The sequence below is a fragment of the Salvia splendens genome, chromosome 11, assembly GCF_004379255.2.
Source record: "Salvia splendens isolate huo1 chromosome 11, SspV2, whole genome shotgun sequence".
NCBI classification, from domain to species: domain Eukaryota; kingdom Viridiplantae; phylum Streptophyta; class Magnoliopsida; order Lamiales; family Lamiaceae; genus Salvia; species Salvia splendens.
In genome coordinates, this window is record NC_056042.1 from 7,167,403 (window position 1) to 7,191,436 (window position 24,034).

Here is a 24,034-nt window from a genome sequence, read left to right on the forward strand (position 1 = left end):
TTTAACATGATTAAAGAGATTTCACTATACAAAAATGGCATGAAACGTGCTGAGTTTACTTGAGTAAGAATATGTAACAAAAAAAAACACAAACTGATGGTTATTATGTAATCATGCAAGTAACCCCTCAATCTATCCTTCGTTACAAGCACAAACATTGTTCTCCATCAAGCGCAAATAAGCTATCAGCTTCATCCACATCACAAAAGCTGCCAAACAGGAACAGAAAAACTACGTTAGTATATGGTAAACAAGGCAGTTTAACGAATCTTATGACATTCTTCGAAATAATTTATGGTTAAGCATGCAGCACAGGGCGAAGATTCAATAAAATGACAATATGTAGCAAGAAGCTCAAACTAGTGGCTTTTTCACAACATACCACAGACTACAAATCTATAAGAAAAGCAATAAAATAGTCCCAAAATATTCATTTAAGTAATATTTGAGTCGCTCAAAAGGCAATAATAATTCTTCCTTTCAGGTCAGTTTAGTTTTCATCCATCTTCCCAATGCCACTCTGTCATACTTAACCACCTGGAAATGTTTTTTACTTTCAGTTTTTTGCAACAAAAGAATGGCTCAGCATACTGGCACAAAAATCCGAAGGTGGGGGATAGCAAGGCGACAAGAATATGAAGACTAGAGCATTGAATGGATTCTGTTTTAAGATATCCAAAACTTGGATGACATGCATAAAGGATTCCTCAGCCGATCACACTACCAGAAAATTCTGTAGAACATCATACTTCCTCACTAGTAGACTATTAGGTGCCAAACAATGAAAATAAGCTCATAAAAGTCTATTTCAAACTACCCTAAAGATCTAGAGATGCCTCATCTTTTATTTCTAAATATTATTACTCATCTCATCTTGGAGCTCCACACAATTTTCAGTTTCATTTCATTGCTTCTGCCCCCAAGGAATTCATAGATTGAATACCTCTCCAATAATTTTAGAATTTCATATACATCCAAGTTGAACACAAAGACATTGACATGAGCTATAGTTCAAAATTCCCAGAACTATCACTGTTTATCTGTTTCACAAAGCAGGAAATAATAACCATACACTATAACAATGGCCCAGTAGCTCCTGAAATCGATATATTAAAGTAACATAGATAAAGGAAAGCAAGAAAGTTACATTAGGCACCATTGCATCTTCATGGCAGCACTATCTCACGATATTTAACTATTAAAGATGAGCTTGGTACATATCTTAAGGCAAACTTGGCATCTGAAACAAGTAACACATACAAGGTTCTTGTAAGACAATTTTGGTATTAATTACTTTCACATCTCTCATATAAAAACTTTATTGCTTCTCCCACACTGAGGAAGGTCTTCTTGCAACGAGATGAAAGATATTTTCTCAAGGTAATGTTCTAACATCATACAAATATGGGCAATCTGCAGGTGCACTGCATGATAAATAATGGGATTGGATATAATCTCAGAAGCAAAAAAGTGAAATAAATGGTTAAACCAGGGATCAGGATATAGGAGTAGTTTCTCTGGAAAAAGCATTTACCAATGAGCAATTTGATAGTTATAATAGCTGAAATATACACAGTGTATTCACAAGTGCAGCAGGTAGCCAGGTACTCTATTATCTAAGCATGCAGTTTCATTTGGTTGAAGTCGTTCAAGTAATAATGTTATAACAATTGTCTATGCTTATGTAGTTATGTTGTGTCTCCCTATTCCTATTTCAATTTAAGTTTCTAATCAACTTATGCATTCAAAAGAAATTTATTAATTTTCGCACGGAATTTCAGATAAACACATTCATTAAATACTATCATACACAAATTATAGCACATCAGCAAGAAGCCCAACCAAGGGACAAAAAAAGACATTGAATTATGCATAGAATTGGATTCAATAACTTTAGATTGAAATCCTTACATAAACACGTTTAACTCTGCCACTGATTGTTCCGGCCGCCACCTTCACGACCTGAATCTGATCCTCCAAACAGCCAAGGAAATGATATGGTCATCCTCCTCTCCACAGTCCTCTGCCCATCAGAACCCCCAGCCGCATCCCCATCCCCACCGCTGCTCCCCCGAGAAGCTCCATTCCTGCTCTCATAGTCCGCATCATCAGTAGGAAGCTCATAGCGACACACAGGGCACGAATTATGCAGCTCCAGCCAGGGCAGAATGCAATCATCGTGATAAACATGCTTGCAAGGCATCTGCTTGACAACAGTCCCCAATTCCAAATCATCCTTGCACACCGCACACTGCGCCAAGTCCGATTTCAGCATGCCCTCGTCCACAGTCACGCTCGGCAGCGCCTGGACAGCAGACTTGGAGGCCGGAGGCGTGCCGTAACGATTGGGATCGTTCTCGGACAATTGCTGGATCAACTGCTCGAATCCAGGGCCCATGAAATAGTCGCCGAGGTTCGTGGAGAGAGGGAATCCGGAAGCAGGCGACGGATGGTCGTCGAAGACGAACTGATAGTCAATGCCGCTGGCGCGGCGATTGGCGAGGAGGTTCATGAGGTAGAGAACCGGGTCGAAGGCATCCTGGCCCAAGGAGGACTCAGGGGCGGCCGTGGGCGGGCGGGAGAGAGGGCTAGGGTTTGCTGTTGTTGCGGAAGGGAGGAATTGGGAGAGGAAGAGGGAGAGGGGATCGGAGAGGAAGGGGTCGGGGGCGGGGGTAGGGTTAGGGTTTTGGAATTCTTCGACGAAGCCGGAGTTGCAGGAGGGGCAGAGGATGTCGCCGGCGGGGGAGGGGGTGATGTTGACGGTGCGCTCGCATTGGTGGCAGAAGAACATCTGCGGGCCGCCTTCCGCCACCGTGACGCCGCTGGAGGACATTTTTGTGACGAAAAACGGAAAAGGGGGCGGAAGATTCAATGATGTTTGGATTTGGATTACGATGTAACGTATGAATCGAGCGAATTTCGGATTTGGGCTTTTACAGAAGAGAAGAATATGTTTTTTAGGGTGATTTTGTTAAAAGTGTTTTCACCCATATGCTCGTACACACGGAACGAATGATCATTGTATTGCTAGTATAAAACTATAAATTCATTACCCTAATTGTAGCAATTACCTTACCCTATACTAGGGGTGCGCATTCGGGTTTCGGTTCGGTTTTTTACCAAAACCGAAAAACCAAATTTAGTTCAAAATTCAAACCGAACCGAACCCGAAAAACTGAAAAACCGAAACCGAAAAACCGAAAACCGAACTTAAAAAATCGAAAAAACCCGAACAAAACCGAAAAAAACCCGAAAAAACCTGAAAAAAATAAATATAATATAAATATATATTTATATATGTGTATTTTATTTTATTTTATTTTATTTTATATATACTAATAGAATATTTATATAATATAAAATTAATAATACATATAATATATATTATATAGTAGAATATATTAAAAGAATATATATATTATATATAATATAATATATTAAATTAATAGAATATATATATAATTCGGTTTTTCGGTTTTTCGGTTTTTTTCTTCGCCCGAACCGAACCGAACCGAACCGAAAAACCGAAATCTTTTTATTTTTAAAACCGAACCGAACCGAAAAACTGAAAAAACCGAACCGAATTTCAAAATTTCGGTTTGGTTCGGTTCGGATATTCAGTTTCCGATTTTTTTGCTCACCCCTACCCTATACCATCATTAACCCCAGCCCGGATTCAGGCTCAAGTCCCCTTCACGTCATCATTCTCTGAATTTTCAGGGCCAAACCACGACTCTCATTACCCTGCAGACCTTATTAGGGCCCAAATATTAAATTGTACTATTCACAACTACAAGTTATTTTAATTGTAAAATATAAAATGTTGAACAATTAAAACATGAAAAACTCATTGTTCAGTCAAAAATAGAATAAATTACAAACATAGAATAAAAATTACAAATCTTAGAATATAAAATTTTCAAATATACAAAAAATATAGGAATAAATAGAGAGGATAGATGAAGAATAAAGTGAGAAATTGGTGGAAAAATGAACAAATTGTATAAATAGGCTAAAATTAAAAAAAAAAAAGAATAGGGGGTTCGGGTCCGGCCCGAACACCCCATAACCCTAGGCCGGGCCACAACCGAGCGCGGCCCCGGGACTCTCCCGCGTCCTTAGGCGCGGCCTAAGCCGCAACTTCTTCCCCTCCAACGATCTAAGAAAATATGGTTAAACACGAAAGGCAAATTTTATACTCCATCCGTCCCCAAAGAGTATGAACTTTGAGTTCGATGTGAGTTTCAATGCATTATTGGTAAAGTAATAGAGAGTAGGGCTGTCAATTTTCAACACGACACGATAATCTGACACGAATCCGCACGAAATTATTGGGTTGGGGTCAAGCCTTATTGGATCCGTGTCCTTATCGGGTTGACCCATTAAGAACCCGATAATTTCGGGTTGGGTTCGGGTCGGATGCGGGTCGGATACGAGTAACCCATTAAGAAATAATATTATTATTTTTATTATTATTTAAAAATATATATATTACTTTAATTTTTTTATTTCTTATAAATTAAGTTTAAATAGTATAAAACGAATTTTAATTGTGTAAATTAGGTTTAAAATTAAGTTTAATCGTGTAATATTAGGTTTTAATCGTGTAATATCAGGTTCGGGTTGTTATCGTGTCGTGTCAACTCATATTATATCGTGTCGATAACGGGTTCGTGTCGGGTGCGGGTCGTGTTCGGATTTGAAGATAGCAGGTCGGGTTCGTGTTCGGATTTACAGTCTCCTTAACATGTCGGGTTCAGGTTATGCCTTATTGGATTGGGTCATTATCAGGTTGACCCGATAACGACCCAATCCGCACGATTTGCCAGCCCTAATAGAGAGATAGATAGAGAAAGTTTACTAAAAATTGTTAGTGGATAATTGGTCCCACCTCATTAGAGAGAATATAGTTTCCAAAATTGGAATGTTCATACTCTTTGGGGACAGACGAAAAAGAAAATATTGCATACTCTTCAGGGACGGAGGGAGTAGTATTACTCTCTCCGTCCCTCTGTAGTAGATGCGTTTCTTTTTGGTACAAGATTTAAGAAAAAATTGTGTTAAGTGAGTTAGGTAAATGAATAATAAAGTAGAGTAGGTAAAATGTAGAAAGATGAAGAGAGTAAGAGAGAGTAAAGTAAGAGAGAATAAAAGTTATTGTTTTTTGCCAAAAAAGTAAATGACTTAGCTCCAGAGGGACGGATGAAGTACTTTGTAACACAATTTTTTACGAGAATACACCCAACTTCTATATTGAAACTGGATTGTGCGAATTTCAATATCAATGACTAGGGATTCAACACGAACACACAGGAAAACAGTGGATTTTGATCAAATCTTATTGGAATCGGCGTCTATTCAGGTTGATCCATTGAAACCTGATGAAAACTGGTAATTTCATGTTGTGTTGGGTTGAATTTGGGCAACTCATTAAAAAAAATTATACTTAAATCATATAATCAAGTTTATATTGTATAATATTGAGTTTTAATCAACTAATCTGATTTTCATCATGTAAATCAAGTTTAACATATGTTAGGTTTTTTGTCGTGTATAATACAGAAATACTTATCAAGTTCTAGTCGTTATCGTGTAAATCTGATTTTTATCATATTGTGTCAACCCATATTATATTGTGTTGTTAACAAATTCATGCTGTGTGCGGGTTGTGTTAGGATTTAAAGTAGAATGTCGACGACAACTTTTAGACTAAATGTAATTTTCCTACTCTCGTGTGCCAACATTGGTATCGATCAACATCGCTGGACCGACCTACCTGCATCCCAGATGAAATGTGAAAATATAGAAAAAATAATTTTATGATACCAAAGGTATTTAGGAAGACTAAGTACACTAGTACATGGAAAATAAGTTTCATGGAAGTAGATGTGCCCAAAGTTTACGGTTTCGGCGGTTAACCGTGAAATCGTAACCGGCGGTTACGGTTCCAAACCGGAACTATGACAATTTATCCGAACCGAAACCGTTGATTTTAGAATCGTGGTTCGGTTCAAGTTAAAAAATTTTCGAATCGAAATTGTGCCGAAACCGCGAAAAACTGTCGGAAAAAGTTAAACCGAGCCGAAACTGCAAAAATCCACCGAAAACCGACGGTTTAAAACCGTATAAGGCTGCCAGAAAACCGTCAGTTCGGAACCGAAATCGCGAAACACCCTCGCGGTTCGGTTACGATTCGGAAATTTTCAAAACCGTAACCAGCGATTACGAACCATAACAGCCGGTTTCGGAAGCGAGGGCACCTCTACATGGAAGTGTGAAGATATACAGATGCTGCACATGACATAATTCGTGAACAAAAATTATTTATAATAATTTTATTAAATGAATAAACTGAAACAGAGGGCCAGAGAAACTGAACAGTTAATAATGAATGATATTTAAGAAAATTAGCGCCACTCAAAGGCCTCCAGATAGCTACATCAACAATCTTCTCTCTCCCTCCTTCCACCATGACTATCGCATTTGCCCCAACTTCCAAACCGCTCCCGCCGGTGCGAGCAATCACCGCCACTGCCAGCTGCGCCTACAACGCATCCTCCTCTTATACTCCGTGCTCTTCTTCATTCAGCAACCGCAGCAAGATTCAGTTGCGAAACGGGAGAAAATCGTCTCCGCTTCTAATAAAGTGTGGCGGCAGTGGCGCAGTGCAAGAGATTGACGAGAGTCAATTCGACGACGTCGTTTTGAAGTCTACGTGCCCTGTCCTCGTTGAGTTCGTCGCTACGTGGTGTGGTCCCTGCCGTTTGGTTGCTCCAGCGGTTCAATCACTTGCTAAGGTAAGCTGTGGAGTAATTTATCTGAATTGAGTTCTCAATACACTCATATATTGTTTCATCTATATTTTTTTTACTGACTGAAATTCCTTGAGCACTTGATTCCGCACAATTCAACTTATTTCAACCTCAGATTTTACAGTATGATGTTTCTATGAAATAAAATCGAGCATTATTTTGTTAATTAATAGACTTTTAAGCTACAGTATTAGACATGGAATGTTTGTATGCATATTCATACCCGATTGTGTGAGTCATTTATTGCAATTTTCCTGCTGAATTGACCGTGTATAATGCTGCTAAATGATCAGTTCCTGGCTGCTGGTATTCATACTGTTCTAGTTTCTTGAAGATTTATCATAGTTGCTGCCTAGGTGTTAACCATATTTCTTCTCCTGGTAGGGTATGTACATACCCGTACCTGTTAAATAGAATCATCCGGCAGGTAAAAGGGCTATTGATTGGCTTAAATAACTTTGATGTTTTGTCAAATTATGATACACCGAGACGCTATATGAAGGAGACAGATAATTACAGAATGATGTCAGTTGCAACCAACTAAAATGAAGCCATGTTAAGAGTTGAGGGCTCTACAACTGAGGGTCTAGTGAACATTGTGGACAAAACTAATCTTGCCTGCTTCAACGAGACAGTGATATAGCTCATCTATGCATATTGCAGAGAGCAAAATATGTTATTTGTGAATTTTCAGTCTCTATTTTGTCTGTTAAATGTTCAGTATAATCCTTCCTCTATTAGGTTGTGTATGGCTATAATCACCAGTTCCACCAACTTAGATGGTGATAGGCTCTTTAGAACACTGCTAGCATCTCTCCCTCTCTCTGTGTGATGCACACGCACATTCACTCTCCATTATCAGGGTACCTGTCCATCTGTTATTCCCCATACATGACTCATCCTATAATTTTTTGGTGAAAGTTGAAGCATGGATAATTTGAGGATCTAATGGGTCAAAGGTGCTGAGGAGCTGGGAAGGTCAGTCAGATAGGCCATAGTAATATAAAGTGATGGTGTCAACGACGGTGGTTGCATTAGGGGGTTCACGGAAAATAATCAAATAGCCACTGTGGATAATTTTTTAACACTTTTTTTTACTTCTATCTTATTTTTCCTTCACGACATATAGAAAGGTCTTAAATGAAGTATTATAATCCACTTATTGTTTCAATTTACAATAGCCGATGGCAAAATAGGGCATTCTCATTTTATCCGGTTGACATTGGTAGTTATGTGATGATGAATGACATAACGGGCTATAGATGTGAGGTGTGTAATTATAGTTGCATCGTTACAAAGATAGCTTCTGTAATTAGTTCCTCATTATCATTCCTATTTAACTAATCCATACTCATAATATAGATACTTGAAATCTCCATAGTACCGTATATTAGAATTTTCTATTGTACATTAGGTAGATTTTTTCTTTCGTGCATTATAAATGTATCTTAAATCTGATTTGGAGATGCATCTGCTTGGGATTGTATATCTGCAACTTGTTCTTTTCCTCATACAACTGCCTTGTGAGGTGTATCTACCACCATTTAGAAACTAAATATTTACATAAACTGTCTCCCTGATGAAGCTTAATGATAAATGAATTGTATTTAGTACATAGTTCATCATATTAGGAATTGACTTTACTTCCTTGATCATTCTATGCAACTCTAGGAATATGAGAGCAAACTGACAATCGTGAAGGTTGATCATGATGCAAACCCTGGACTGATTGAGGAATACAAGGTGTATGGGTTGCCTGCATTGATCATGTTCCAGAATGGAAAGGAAATTCCTGAGAGCAGGAGGGAGGGTGCAATAAGCAAGAGTAAACTTAAAGAGTATATAGATAAATATCTAGAATCGGTATCTGTTGTTTAGAGTTCACAGCTCAACTGCTTTTCCTGCCGGTGTGTTCAGGAGGAAGATGAGATATTTCGCTGCTCTGGTAGACAGATTGTTCTTCCGTAAACTGTATTCAATCCGACCCTCTTACAGTTAAAGTAGATGCCGCTGTATGTTTATGTTGTATATTTCCTTGAGCTGTTTATAGGCGGAAATGTCCAGTAACATAGTATTTGAATAAAGTTGATTCTGCATATTGCTTTGTATGAACTGTATTATGCTAATAAAATAATTTTGGTACTTATATGAACATTTTAAATGATCATAAAAAACTTTTAACAACTCAGTTAAAACTACTTGCAAATTCTTGTCTTTCAGAATCATCTACTTTGAATTTAATCTCTTCACCAATCACAACCAACATCAAATAGATCTCCTCTATTTCAGGATGTGCCTTATCATGAGCAATAAATCTATGAAGAACTCCACAAACCTCCACACAGCTATGACCAGGGGACTTCCTCACGCCTCTCGACTCCATGGCTTCTCTAGTGCTCCTCGCCTTGTCCCAACGCCTCACCACGGCATACACATTCGACAGCCCCACATACCGTCCATCGTGAGCAGGGTCCAACTCCACAAGCCTCTTCCCCACTATCTCAGCAAGGTCAAACTCTCTATGGTTTATGCAGCCATTCAGTAACGCCCCTAAAGTCGATGGGGTTGGTTCCATCGGCATTTCACAAACAAGCTGGCATGCTTCGTCTAGACGCCCTGCTCGCGCTAGAACATCCACCATGCAAGCATAATGCTCACTCTTTGGCACCATGCCGTCGCTGGTTATGGATCTGAAATTTCCCCACGCCTCCTCCACAAGGCCTCCGTGAGCGCAGGCGCTCATCAAGCACAAGTAAGTGATCTCGTCTGGCCTGATTCCCAAATCCTGCATCTCGGCATAAATTCCTAGCGCCTCTGAGGTAAGGGCGTGAGTGGCAAGCCCTCCAATCACGGCATTCCACAGCAAAACATCGGTCTTTCTTGCTTTGACCTCGTGAAACAAGACCAACGCCTCGTTGATAGCTCCACACTTCACGTACATGTCCACGAGGGAGGTCCTTAACACGAGAGTCAGAGGGAGACGCTCCTCGGCTATGTATTGGTGCATAGCTCTCCCTTGCTCGAGTGCACCGAGGTGAGAGCAAGCGCATAAAACGCTAACCATTGTCACATCATTCGCCTTCGGGCTGTCAGCTCTCATCGCCTCAAAAACCGCCAGTGCTTCCGTGTGATCGCCGTCCTTGACATAGCCGTCAATCAGAGCGCTCCACGACACAACGTCCCTTTCAGGCATTTCGCCGAACACTTGCCTCATCGAACACACATCCCCGGATTTGGCATACCCATCCAGCATTGAATTCCAAGAAACGAAGTTCCTCATCGGCATTTCGTCGAACACCTTCCTCGCACTCGCCACTTCACCGGCAGATCCATGCATGTGGATAAAGGAATTGCAGATGAATAAATCGGAGGCAAGGTCACTTCTCAATACACGGCCATGGATACACCCGGCGGCTTTCCGGTCCGAGAGGCGGGCCGCCGCCTTGGCGAGAAAAGGGTAAGTGAGATAGTCGGGGACGACGGCGTTCAGCAACATTTTGGCGAAAATGAGGAAGCATTTAGCTGGGTTATTGCTGTTGGCGAAGCCCCGTATGAGTGCATTGTAGTGGAAGAGCGTGGGGTTGGAGAGGTGAAGGAAAAAAGCGGTGAGCATAGTTGATGTCGGATGAAGCAGAAGTTGCAGCGAAGGAGAGGATCTTCCACGAAAATGGGTCGATTTTGGAGAGACCTGAGGTTGTTAGCAGCGCATGAATTTGCTTTAGATGAGACCAGGATTTGCAGTTATCGAGCAAAGCTCTGAAGCATTCTACCATTCGCAGGGCTGAGAGAGTGGGAGGAAGTGATATTGCTTCAACTAATTAGCAAATAATTTTTCATATGATTAGATTAAGAAAACGGAAAAGGCCAAAAACACCCTTAACAATCGATGTGCCAATTCAAAATTTATCCCTAATTAAATTCCGGTGAGAATGCTCAGAAAAATTGAGAAAATCGCTACTTTGCCTTTAAAATAACATAAATGTACCCATTTTGTTATCTCTTCCATAAATGGGAAAAACGCCACTTGCGTTGGCGTGTCTATAAGTGAAAACGTCACCCGTATTGGTGTTTTACAATTAAGAACCGTATGTGTCGCCGTATGTCATGTAAGTATAGGTACGTTAAAAAACGCTGATGGGGTTAGCGTGTTAACTAAAAAACGCCACAGCCGACTGCGTGTTTATGCCTAAAAACGCGCCTATGGAGTTGGCGTCTCCACCACAAGCACGCCGACGGGGTAGGCATGTTTGACTTGAAACAGATATCAGTCGGAATTCTCCTATAAGCGCGAACCCTAATCACTTTCCCTCCCCCAAATGCGAAAAACCCTCCCCAAGGCGAAAACTCGTTAAGGAAACCTTTGCTCGGGTCGATGCGGTGGTGGATTTGAGAGTGGAGATTTCGATTTTGGCTCATTCTTCCAAACATTAGTCTTCCTATTCGGTTAGTATGTCTAATTTTTGACTAATTTTTCCAAACATTAGTCTACCAATATTTGATGGATTGTTATGATAGTATATATTGTAGTGTAATTTATATAATTATTTGATGGATTGTTATGGTATTATATATTGTAGTGTAATTAATAGAAATATTTTGACCAATTGTTATGGTATTATATGTTGTAGTATATCTAATTTTTTACCAATATTTGATAGATTGTTATGATAGTATATATTGTAGTGTACTTAGTAGAAATATTTTTTACCAATATTTGTGTTTTACAATAATGCAGATAGTATAATGTGGTGTGTCAATTTATATTGGGGTGGAAAGATAATTCCCGGACCAGTTATTTCATATGATCCTCCTTTTGCAAAAGGATTCATTATGTTGGATGAAAGTATTTCCTACGATAAGCTTGTGGAAACAATATGTGAAAGGATGAGGATAAGCATATTTGAAAACAAAGTTCAAATAGTATAGAAACGTCATTTATTCTATGGATCTTCAGTCACGTTTATAGGTATTCTACTAGACGAAGTATGCATGCCACTAATGTTTAGTGAGAGTATGGCTACATGAGGTCAAATTGAATTGTATGTTGATTATTCAGCAATTACTCAACAAAATAGTCATCATCTCATAAGTTATGATGCTGGTACGTCTACTAGAGACCAAGAACCATGTTTCGCTGCAACACAAGATTTTGATGTTGGTACGTCTACGAGAGGCCAAGAACCATGTTTCGATGCAACACAAGATTTTGATGTTGGAGGCGTGCATTTAGGAGACAGTGACAATTGTGACGTGGTTGAGGCCATAATTGGTCCTGATAAAGCCGACTTTCTTGATCCACAATCACCTTATGATTCTGAAGATGTCGACCCGGATAGTACATACTCAGATGGTTCTTCGTCAGATGATGACCAATTTGTTGGTTCAAGACCATCCATTCCGGTTGGAGAAACAGCAATTGAAGAAACAGTGTTTGGAGAAACAGCAGTTGGAGGAAGCGTAGTACGAGGAAGAGTAGTTCCACTGTTCCCACAGCCTGGTCTGAACTATTTTCGCACCTTACCGGGTCCATATGATAGTTTTGATCCAAAGAACTTTGAGTCTGCTGATCCCAATGTGCATTATTGGAGTGAAAAAGATCCTAGCAATGTCGGTTTGCATACTAAATTTAAAACGAAGTTGGAATTGAAGGCAGCTGTGACTTTTTGGAATTTGGAAAAAATCCGACAATATACAGTTGCTGAAAGTAAAGGAAAGAGATGGCATGCAGTTTGTAAGTGGCCACAAGGAAATCCGAAGGATACCTCATTACCGAAATGTTTGTGGGAGTGCCTAGCAACATTGAGAAATCATGATGAACACTGGCAAATTAGAGTGTTTAGCACTGCTCATACTTGCAAGAGGGATCGTAATTATAATGGGCACGCCAACATAAATGGAAACGTCCAAGTATAAAACGCCAACTGTGTTGGCTTTTCTACAAAAACACGCCAATTTTGTTAGCGTTTTTAAACACGCCAACCGAAAGGGCGAGTCAATACAGAATGGTGTTTTTCGTGGCTAAAATCTCGAACGGAAACGTCCAAGTATAAAACGCCAACACAATTGGCGTTTTACCAAAAACACGCCAACAACATTGGCGTTTTTTATAAAACGCCAACATGGTTGGCGTTTTTAAAACACGCCAATCGGAAGGGCGAGTCAATACCGAATGAGTGTTTTCCGTGGCTAAAAAAAACGTCCAAGTATAAAACGCCAACTGTGTTGGCGTTTTTCCAAAAACACGCCAACAGAATTGGCGTTTTTTCATAAAACGCCAACAAGGTTGGCGTTTTTCCAAAAACACGCCAACCGGAAGGGCTAGTCAATACAGAATAGGTATTTTCCGTGGCTAAAACCTCGAACGGAAACGTCCAAGTATAAAACGCCAACTTTGTTGGCGTTTTTACAAAAACACGCTAATTTTGTTGGCGTTTTTGCGCAGAATGTTTCCACTTATTATTTTAACAATGCTCCACTCAAAAGAAAAACAAAAGTTTAAACATAAGAAATGTTCAATTCAATAAACAAGCAAAAATAGTTGTTGAAAAGTTACAATGTTCAACTCAATAAACAAGCAAAACTATATACATTACAACGTTCAACTTAATACATAAACAAAAATAGTCCGTGAAACGTTCACCCATCTCGCCTTTTTCGCATAAACAGACAACAGATTCCCTTCTCGGTTCTGAAGGTAGGGATTCTAGACGGAGGAGTATCTTGAACTACGACATTCTCTAAGTCAACACCAAAAACGTCGTCTCTCACAGAAGACCGTGGTGGAGATTGGTGGACATCACTGAGACCGATATCTTCACCTGTACCACCAGTGTGGCTGACAGAGTGACGACCCCGAACGGCAGATCTTGGTGGAGGTGGAGCCATAAAATCGCCATCGGAATCATCAACCAACTGAGTATCCATCCTTACAGATGACGACTCTCCACCAGCGTTCTTCTTTCCACGCCGCTTCCCTTTTTGCCGCATGGGCATGTCAATGTCTAGCTCAGAGCGCTGGGAAGGACGGTAGTCCATCGTCTCAGCTTCCCCAGATATCTGGAGGCCATCTTCAATCATCCTCGAAATGGTGAACAAATCCGGCCGTCCTGTCATGTCTTGCTCCCTAAGAAAGTGCCGTATTTTGTGAAGCGTCTCCATCTACAATTCTCAATGTTAGTTACATTTCATCATATGAATTTAAATAATGATTAGTTGTTTCAATTTACCGCATAGTTATGAGAGGACGTCGTTTCATGGAAGCCCTCCTAAGCATGCACGCCAGGTTTTGTTAGGTACACAACGGTTATCCGGCGAAACCAATCCATGTACTCATCAGTTGCAATAGGCACCATTGAGTACTCTGAATCAGTCAACTCCATGTTGTGCCTATTATCCCAATTCTGTATATGAGCGGCGTGCCACTCAACCCAATTCCGGCCAGCTTTGCCTCGTCGACCCTGTTTCGCAAAATCAGTTCCGTGGAACCGGTCGACAAGCGGGATATACGGTTGGACAATCCCAAATTATCGCAACACTCGTTGTGGCAAGTGTGGCTCAACCATATTCCAGCAAATAAGTGTTGTGATCGACATCCATATAGGACGACCGGCAACACAAACATCCGGCAGAGTTCGCATGACATACGGCCTCCAAATAAACTAAATATGAAAGAAATTCAGTCAAAACAAGTTCAATCAAAACAACAAACAAACAACAATTTAGGTTACGTAAATTACTTGGTTGGCGTGCATTCTAGAGAATAGATCTCTGAAAGTTTCAATGCAATGTCCAGGTGCTTTTACATAAGAGGTCGGACCATTCCATCTACAAAAATTAAATTATGAGCGAATAACACGGAAATTAATAAAAATAATGCTTAAAAACAAATATTTAGTGAACAACTTACGCGATTGCACATGGTACGTAGTCTATGGGCACGAGATTTAGCATCGTCGGTCTAATAATTGAGATTCTCTCCCAAGCCCACAACTGTAACAGAGTAAGAGCTCCCCCGACATCGGACCTCTTTGCAAGTGCAGCTTCACAAAGATTGTGGTACAAGCAGGCAAGAGTCGCACCACCCCAGCTATAGCTAGCACAACGTCCTACATCCATGAAAAATTGAAGGTAGAAGAATGGAATTTTATTACCGGAGGCATTCGGGATCAACAGACCACCAAGTAATAGCAGACAATAAGCACGGGCGCGTTGAACGTATATGTATTGGTCATGGTCATCATTCAAATCAACCCTCAGTTGTTTTGATAAGCTCGTCTGCTTACAAACCAGTTCTTTCAGCTCAACAGTATCTGGTATAAATCTAAGAAAATCCAGACACGCCTGCGTCCAATAGCCGGCATCCTTACTGGGGATATAACCCGTCACAGCTTCCCCGTCAACTTTGAGGCCACATAATACCTCCACGTCTTCCAAAGTCATTGTCGCTTCACCGACTGGAAAGTGAAACGTGTGAGTCTCTGGCCTCCATCGTTCAATCAATGCGGTGATAAGATGGTGGTCAATGTCTTTCGGTTGACCACACCTCAACATCCCGCCAAACCCCATCTCGTCAATTACTGCCAAAACACGAGGATGTATGGGAATATCCCAAATGATTCCTTCGTACCTTCTGCAACGTACATCTTCTGATGGCACTCCTGCCCATATGTTATTAAAGATGTGTTGTCTCTGCAGCTATAATACGGAGGGGTCCTCAGGACCACATAAGAGTCTTCGGCGAGCACTTGAAGATGATGCCATAGTTCACCTACACAACATTCACAATTCAAAACATTAACAATTTTAACTTCAACAATTTTAACTAAATAGCATACATCAATTCACCTACATCAATTCATCAATTAACTAAACAGCATACATCAATTCACCTACGTCAATTCATCAATTAACTAAACAACATACATCAATTTAACTACATCAATTTAACTACAAAATATTAACAATTGTAACTAAACAACATGCATCAACCTAAACAATTTCAATAATTTATACCCTAACTAAACACCAACATCTCAACTATTAATCCACAATAATGCTATTTAAACAGGCCAATATGCTTAATAATAATTAAACAATTCAAACTAAACAATATACATCAATAATTTGTCACTAGGGTTTAGGTTTATAAGCCAAATAAAACCCAAATAAACCAAAACCCACATAAACCAAATCAATTTGCCCACTTTTTAAGCTATAACTACCCTAGAGTTTAGGTTTATAATCAAATTTATACTCTAGCTAAACATCAATATCTCAACTATCTCAACAATACACAAATTCACTTAAACCCAAACAATGCAACATCAATTTCAACTCAGTTCACAACCTATTACAAACTCTAGCTAACTATCCAACAATTACTCTAATAATGTAAAAGATAAGCATACTAACCGAAAAAATATACGAATTTGGGGAAAACTAGCACCGATTGATGAATGGAGGACGAAATCACGGAGAGGAGGGCGAAATCGCGACGTGAGGCGCTGCTTTGGATGAGTTTTTTGCGAAGTGTGTGGTGTGTGTTTTTTCGCGATCTGAGCCTCATCATCATTATGTGTAAACACGCCACTCGTGTTGGCGTTTTTCTATTATAACACGCCAACTGTGATGGCGTCTTTACCTAAAGACGCAATTCCCTTCGGCGTTTCTAATTTCCTAAACACGCCAACCCTTAAGGCGTTTTTAATAAAAAACGCCAACCCAGTTGGCGTGTTTTATTTAAACTATATTTGAAGAAAATACGAGTAAAATACGAGGACATTATAAAACGCCAAATATGCTGGCGTCTTTACTTATAGACACGCCAACGCAGGAGGTATTTTTCCCATATGTGTAATAGATAACAAAATGAGTACATTTACGTTATTTTAAAGACAAAAGCCTATAAACCCGATTTTCTCCCGGAAAATTGGAAGTTTATTAGCATATAAAATTGGGTTTTTTATTCGATTTGGTGAGTAAAGATTTTGAAATAGCAGCACTCCAAAAGCAACCGCACCGCTTTCTTCTACGTCTCTCTCAGTTTATATTTTAATTCGATTTTGATTTTTCCTTCCCTTCCTAACCCTCCACATTTCATCCTCTCCCTTGCTTCTACAATTCAAGATTTTCTCCAATTTCAATTTTCTATTGTACAAGAAATGGGCGACTCCAATGCCAATGCCAATGCCAAAGCTCCCGCTGACACCACCGCCTCCGCTGAAGGAGAACAAAACCCTATCAACAGTCCGCCGAATGGAGGTGACGGCGCCGACAATCTCAACCGGAGAACTCCCTTTACGAACCTCAATCAAGTCGATGCGGATCTCGCCCTTGCCCGTACTCTCCAGGAACAGGTTTTTGTTTCTTCGACTCTTGTCTTTTTTCTGCCACCGATTCCCAATCATTTAGAAATTTTTTCGGTTCCTATCTTTCTTATCTTTTGGAGTGCTTGGTTTCTCTCACGTTTTTTTGGTTAATATGATTCACCATTTGTAGATTGAGGATATTCCCTGTCTCTGCATTTGAAATGTTTGTTCCGATTTTTATTGTGTGTGATTAAGCTTCGCTTCAAATTAGTCACATGGTTATTCAAAAAATCGAATGAGTCTTGAGTTTCTGTGCATCTGCAATTGTTTTTGTAATTGCGTTGTTCTAGTCATGAGTACGTATGATGAATGCATTTTATTTGTACTAAGTATTATCATAAAGAGAAGTGAATTGCACTTTGTGTATTAGCATTCTGGATTTGAAATTGATCTATTTTTTTCGCCAGGAGAGAGCTTATATGATGTTGGCAATGGGTGGTGGTGATGGCATTCCTTATGGAAGCTGGGGAGATGATAGCTATGGGCATGAAAATGCAATATATGATGATGATTATGATGATGCTAGTGAAGAGGATTATGATGGTTCTGGTGTAGAGGTGGATGATGATGAATCAGAAGATGCTTTTGATGTGCATGCTCGTGGTGAAGGAGTAGAAGATGATAATCAACCAGTGGAAATGGATCCCGCTTCGTTTTCTAGTGATGAGGCCTTTGCTAGAGCATTGCAAGATGCTGAAGAACGGGAAATGGCTGCCAGAATGTTGGCTCTGTCAGGGATAAATGAGAGTACGAGTCAGATCTTTATTTAGTTTCATGGAACTATAGAGAATTAAAATCTCTCTGGTGATTTGTACTTTGTAGTGGTTGTTGGGGATGATGAAGACGTGGATGAAGATGAAGATGAAGATGAAGATGAGCAAGCTGGAATTCTTCCGGTACTTCTGCCATGTTTCTTTCTATTTCATGTTTTTATTGCTTGTGGGTGGGTGGATAAATTATAAATATAATAATTTCGAGCTGGGTTTTCTTGTTTTCTGTAAATTTGGATCGTTGTCTTGTATTCATAATGTGCTGAACAAAAAGAGAATGAATCGAGCTGAAGAAATGTGCACATATATTATGTTGAAAATTATGTGACCAGATTAAATGTGGGCATAACTACCTTGTGAGTGTGCTATTTTATACTCCTTGAATAGGGAAGTGTGAATAGCTATGGATTCTTTTCATGAAGAGTACTCCCTCCGTCCCACGTTACTTGAGGCGTTTCTTTTCGGCATGAGATTTAAGAAAGTTGTATTTAGTGAGTTAAATAAAGTAGAAGAGAGACTAAAGTAAGAGAAAGAAGAGAAAGTAAAGTAAAAGAATGAATAAAGTAGATGAGATTAGATGTTTTGTTTTTAGCCAAAAAAAAAAAAAATGACTCAAGGAACTTGGGACAACCCAAAATGGAATATGACTCAAGTAACTTGGGATGGAGGGAGTCTGAGATAAAAGCAAGAGGAAGGGTAATGCTAAGCTCCTAGCAGGCAAAAAAATAGTAAAGAGGAGTGATGGGGTGGGGGTATGTGGGAGGAAAATGGGAATATAAAAAATGCTCCATGTCGGGGAATGTTTCTCCTCCAGTAATTTCCATCCTCCAAAAGTGGGGAGCAATACTCATTTCCCCTCGTATAAGTCCTGTTCCCCCAAAACTGTCAAGCCTCTCTTAAATATGAACTGCATTTATGATCCATGACGCGAACTGTGTCAAAATAATTATTTTTAAGTAGATTATTTGGGAATCGGCTCTAGATAATTTTATTGCTTCATTTATTGTAAAGAGCAGTCCAACTTTTGAATTATGTCATTATTGTCTTAGTTATTTTGAACTGAAGTTGTTAACTGATGTTACTAATCCTATTGTGAGTTTTCAACATATGTTATGTATGCCTGACATGGTAATTCATGTTTAGGATACATGGGACGAGGTTGATCCTGATGAACTCTCATATGAGGTAAATTGGAATGCTCTTTCCTGTTCTCTTTCTTGTTGTGCACGCTGTACTTTGATATCATGGTTGACTTAATTTTGCAGGAGTTGATTGCATTAGGAGAAGTTGTTGGAACAGAGAGCAGGGGTCTTGCTGCAGATACTATAGCTTCTTTGGCTTCCGTCAACTATAAATCACAAGACACTCAAGAAGGGATCAGTGATTCGTAAGTAAAAATCTCTTGCTTTTACCAAACCCCATTCCATCATTTGCTTATCTCCCCACCTTCTAGATTCAACTTTCACGTGTGGTTTGCGTATACATTAATAACAATATTCCTTGTGTTCCTCAGCTGTGTAATATGTAGATTGGACTATGAGGATGGCGATGCATTGACTGTTCTCTCTTGCAAACATTTATATCATCCTGAATGTATTAACAATTGGTTACAAATCAACAAGGTATACTCTTTTGTATAAAAGCTGGTGTACTGTTTTAGGTGCTTCTGCCTGTATGCTTCTTGAACCTTTGTTGCATTAATCCAACATTAAGCTCGTGAACTTTAGTGCAAAATTAATGACAAGAGGCGTTGAACAGTGTTGGTAGTTAGCCCTCGGGTTTGAGAGTCTGATCCATAGGTAGATTGCTAATTGCATTGTCTACTGAAATAAGAAACGAATCTATCGGAACATGGTTTTGCTCTAGAAAACTCTTTTAATAGGGGCAGTTTTTCTCATATGAGTCGAGATTGTTTACTTCGAGTTGCTTATATTCTTGCGTACTGTCTGCAAGTTTGTTTAACTTCGAGTTGCTTATTGTGATAAAGAATAATGTGTGTGCGTGTAGGTTTGTCCCGTGTGCAACACTGAAGTATCGAACTCTTCAGGAAAAAGCTAGTAGACTCCATCATCAACAGCAAGCTCAGTTGTCTACATTCTTATACTATGAAGCATTCAAGCTTTGTCTCTTATTTGTATCATCATTTCACAAATTTCTTGGCAGCATAATGTTAACTTCTCTAGTTTCTTACACTTAGGTATGTTTATGAATTCTTTGATAGTTCAGATTATTACAGAACTTCCTATAGTGAAAATTATAGTGTATTTGGTAATTTACTTGTTGCATTCTGCTGACTGCCCTTTTTTGTGGAAATGCGTCTGTTGTCCATTTTTGCTATATAGCAGTATAACCTTTGTCAATTTTTGTGTCATTTTCTAAAGTGATTTTCATCAGAAATATTCAACCTATCAAAATATGAGATTGTAATATTAAAAAATATAGAGGGGAAAATATACTACTAGTAGATAAACATACCTTCACCCTGGCAGTGATCAAATAATTTTATGCGTTCTGTATTGAAAATTTTAACATACAAAATTAGGAATAGTACTTATTATTATAACGCAACCCTACGTATAAAAATTGACCTATAATAAATTATACGAGTACTACGTAATATAAAGAGATTTATTATTTGTTTTTACATACATGAATTTGATTGAAATATATGTTCTTAGTTTCATCTTAGATTTATAAATATATTATTGCATTAAACGTAATTTGTTTTAAGTTATTGTATTATTGTGTCATATAAATATATAATATAATTATTGATTCGAGCTCTGTATTTAATTTGATATCCTATGTTGCATCTCATACAATCTATTTATATACTCAATACATCCTAAAATTCTCATTTTGTGCATCTATAGTTACATTTTAAATATTTTTTTCTCTAAATTCTGAATTTAACTACTGTATTTTTATATATTCCAATCAAAATTGTTAGTTGGAGAATTATACATTTTTTTTATTTACATATACTAAAGCTTAATATTTGTGATTTAGCATGATTATATAAGAATTTGTTTATAAATTTTACTTTGATCATATAATTTTCTTTATTAAGAGAGTGTAATTTTAAATTTTTTGATGAATTATTATTTAAAAAAAACGATTCTCATTAAATTAGATAATAAATACAAATTAACACTCATATATAATCAAAACAAAGTTTATATCAAAATGAATATTTATCTCTTTTTATCTTTATAAATATATTTAAAATGAATTTTCTTTTACAATTTAAATATGTAATCAATTTGAAACAAATAAAAATGTTATCTTAATTCACTATATACGTACATTCAAGAAAATATTTAAGTTTTCCATGAAAATAACTAGTAAGTTATAATTTTAATTTTTAAAAATATTTTTTATCTTAAAGACAAATAATGTATATATATTTGTATTGCTAACTTATTTTATACTAATTGACTATATATATTAATGTCAACGGTGATTGATTGTTTATAAGAATATAATAATCATTTGCACACGCAAACCTTAAAATTGAAGTTTACAAATCATGTATTGTTCACTTGGGCTTTTGCGTTTATTAATTAGTTATTGCAAATTAATGAAAGCAACTTCCTAGCTCCCAAATGTCTTCGCGTCATTTGCTTTTGTTGGAATATAGCTCGATCATGGCAGTTTGATTGGATCGTATCAATGATAAAAGATTTAATTTTATGAAATTAAATAGAGTAGTATTGAACTGATCTGCATCTGAATAAAATAACTATAATATATTCATTTTCTTTAAACTATTTTCAATTGAGTGAGAAATAGGGATGTAAAGTTTGTCACTCAAATATAAAGTTAGAAGATTAATTAATGTGTTAATTAATCAAACATCAAATGATACATTTTTTGTTAATCTTGTATACTCTATTCGTCCCAATGTAGATATCACAAGATTTTAGACGATGTTGCTTGTTAAAATTCATAATTCTTGTCCCACATCGACTTGGTAATGATCCTAGCTCACCTATATAAGTGTGGATAACCCTCCCCCTTATGAGGCCTTTTAAGGGGTGAGTGGCTCATTTCTAATATGGTATCAGAACGGGCCCAAGTCGATGATGGAGTTTATTTTCTTTATCTCTTCTCTTGCCTACCCACGTGATGGAAGTCCGATGTGTCATTCCGGCCACACGTGAGGGGGCGTGTTAAAATTCTAATATCTTGTCCTACATCGGCTTGGTGATGATCCTATCTCTTCTATATAAGTGTGGATAACCCTCCCCCTTATGAGGCCTTTTAAGGGGTGAGTGGCCCATTTCTAATATGGTATCAGAGCGGGCCCAAGTCGATGATGGATTATATCCTTTTATCTCTTCTCTTGTCTACCTACGTGATGGAAGTCCGATGTGTCATTCCGGCCCACACGTGAGGGGGCGTGTTAAAATTCATAATTCTTGTCCCACATCGACTTGGTAACGATCCTAGCTCACCTATATAAGTGTGAATAACCCTCCCCTTATGAGGCCTTTTAAGGGGTGAGTGACTCATTTCTAATATTGCTAGTTTGTTAATAGAGAGAGAAAATATATTTTTATATTTATAAAATTAAAATATTTATATTATAAAGATGGACTAAAAAAAGAAGAGTAGTTCATACTTTTCAAGTGAGAGAGTATTAATTTAAAGCATCTCCAATGGAGGCTAGCGGACCGGCTAGCCGATTCCCGGCGCTCGCTGGTCTGCTAGCCGAACCATTGTAGGCGGCGAGCGGAAAAATGACGAGAATTTCGGTGAGCGCTGGCCGATGCGCTCGCCGATCGGCTGGCCGCCATCGTAGGCGGGCGATCGGAAAGCGATCGGCCAGCACTTTTTTTTAAAAAAAAATTCGAAACACTATATATACACTATTTGCACGCCATTTTCATTCGCACCGCTTGTTTTAACGAGTTTTCTCTCTCACTTAATTTATGTACAAGAGCAATAAAGCAAAATGGAGAACAACAACGAGTCTACTCCAGTGACGAGCGGGTCTCAAACTCCCACAGTACCTGTGGGAGGCGGATGGGGTCCAATGGCGGGGTACTACAACATGTACCCTGGCAGCAGATGATGCCCGGGATGGCAGCCGGAGGTAGTATGCCGGGATGGCAGGGGATGCAGGGCGGGCAGGGGGTACCGGGAATGCAACCCGGGATGCAGATGATGCCGGGATGGGCAGTCGGGATGCAGGTGATGCCGGGGTGGCAGCCCGGGATGCAGGGGACGCCGAGGGGGGGCAATGTCTATCGCCCCAGTCTTGATTTTTTGACTGTTTCTTCGCACACATCGACCCCATCGGAGACGCAGTTCACTGGGTGTGAGAGTTGGGGATAGATCTCGAGAATGCGGACACTCCCGTTCAAATGGGGGGAGTAGGGCGGGGTCGGGGCGCACCAAAAGAAGAAGAAGGGCAAGGGGAAGGACAAAAGGGTGGTCAACGAGTCGTCGCAGTCGACTGATGACGACAGCCCGACACGGAGGAAGTGGACGGATACGGAGAACGTCGCGCTGTCCAAGGCTTGGGTGAGTGTTTGCGATGATCCCCTCCATTCGAACAATCAGATGATCGTCAACTTGTGGGCTAAAATATCAATAGCCTACAAGGCATTTTGCCCGGAGGGGAGGCCACACAACGGGGAGGAGTGCCGGAAGGGGTGGGACCGAATCAGGGCTGCGGTCTCCTGATTTTTGGGCTTGTACACCAACACCCTCCGCATGCAGACCAGTGGCCAAACTGACGAGGACTGCAGGAGGATAGCGGAGAAAGCCTTCCCCGTGCCCGGGCTTTATAAGGAGTTCACCTATTGGAACTGCTATGAGGTGTTGATGGACTCCGAGAAGTTTCGGGCATGTGTCGATGCTGGCTGGCCGAAGAAGCAATGACTGAACTATGCCAGTGATTACAGCGGCAGCAGCAGTGGTTCTCACGGATGTTCAGGAGTTCCCGTCCCCTCCATCGGGTAGCGAGTCGCCCAGTGGTCCCAGGAGGTCCAGTCGGCACCCCCCTGTTGGAAAGTCGCCAACCGAGCTCGCCTTCTTCGCGCGTCAACAAACGAGGGCACAGATGCATAGATCTTAG

At 39.4% G+C, this 24,034-nt stretch overlaps 4 protein-coding genes across 5 annotated transcripts; 2 read left to right on the forward strand and 2 right to left on the reverse strand.

Moving 5' to 3' along the window:
• On the reverse strand, positions 1 to 2,992 carry LOC121756280 (E3 ubiquitin-protein ligase RING1-like). Of its 2 annotated transcripts, XR_006040910.1 has the most exons (3): positions 1,912 to 2,992; positions 1,148 to 1,240; positions 1 to 209 (listed from the first exon to the last, which is right to left on the reverse strand). XR_006040910.1 is itself a non-coding variant. In XM_042151781.1 (2 exons), the coding sequence occupies exon 1, from the start codon at positions 2,831 to 2,833 to the stop codon at positions 1,922 to 1,924; it is 912 nt and encodes a 303-aa protein (XP_042007715.1). In that variant the 5' UTR covers positions 2,834 to 2,992; the 3' UTR covers positions 1 to 209; positions 1,912 to 1,921. The 2 variants fall into 2 exon arrangements, 1 of the variants encoding a protein (XP_042007715.1); XM_042151781.1 differs by lacking the exon at positions 1,148 to 1,240.
• A 3,409-nt stretch (positions 2,993 to 6,401) lies between these two features.
• LOC121754106 (thioredoxin X, chloroplastic-like) lies at positions 6,402 to 8,958 on the forward strand. Its single transcript, XM_042149449.1, has 2 exons — positions 6,402 to 6,797; positions 8,484 to 8,958. Exons 1-2 carry the CDS (start codon positions 6,471 to 6,473, stop codon positions 8,688 to 8,690), a joined length of 534 nt encoding a protein of 177 aa, XP_042005383.1. The 5' UTR covers positions 6,402 to 6,470; the 3' UTR covers positions 8,691 to 8,958.
• An 18-nt stretch (positions 8,959 to 8,976) lies between these two features.
• Positions 8,977 to 10,947, reverse strand: LOC121754104 (pentatricopeptide repeat-containing protein At5g08305-like). The gene is given in 2 exon segments (XM_042149448.1): positions 8,977 to 10,413; positions 10,415 to 10,947. Coding segments are annotated over 2 exon segments (1,587 nt in total). The 5' UTR covers positions 10,586 to 10,947; the 3' UTR covers positions 8,977 to 8,997.
• A 5,847-nt stretch (positions 10,948 to 16,794) lies between these two features.
• LOC121756305 (E3 ubiquitin ligase BIG BROTHER-related-like) lies at positions 16,795 to 20,221 on the forward strand. The gene is made up of 7 exons (XM_042151810.1): positions 16,795 to 17,167; positions 17,587 to 17,926; positions 18,002 to 18,075; positions 19,093 to 19,134; positions 19,215 to 19,336; positions 19,463 to 19,571; positions 19,957 to 20,221. The coding sequence occupies exons 1-7, from the start codon at positions 16,973 to 16,975 to the stop codon at positions 20,005 to 20,007; spliced, it is 933 nt and encodes a 310-aa protein (XP_042007744.1). The 5' UTR covers positions 16,795 to 16,972; the 3' UTR covers positions 20,008 to 20,221.
• The last annotated feature ends 3,813 nt before the right edge of the window (positions 20,222 to 24,034 follow it).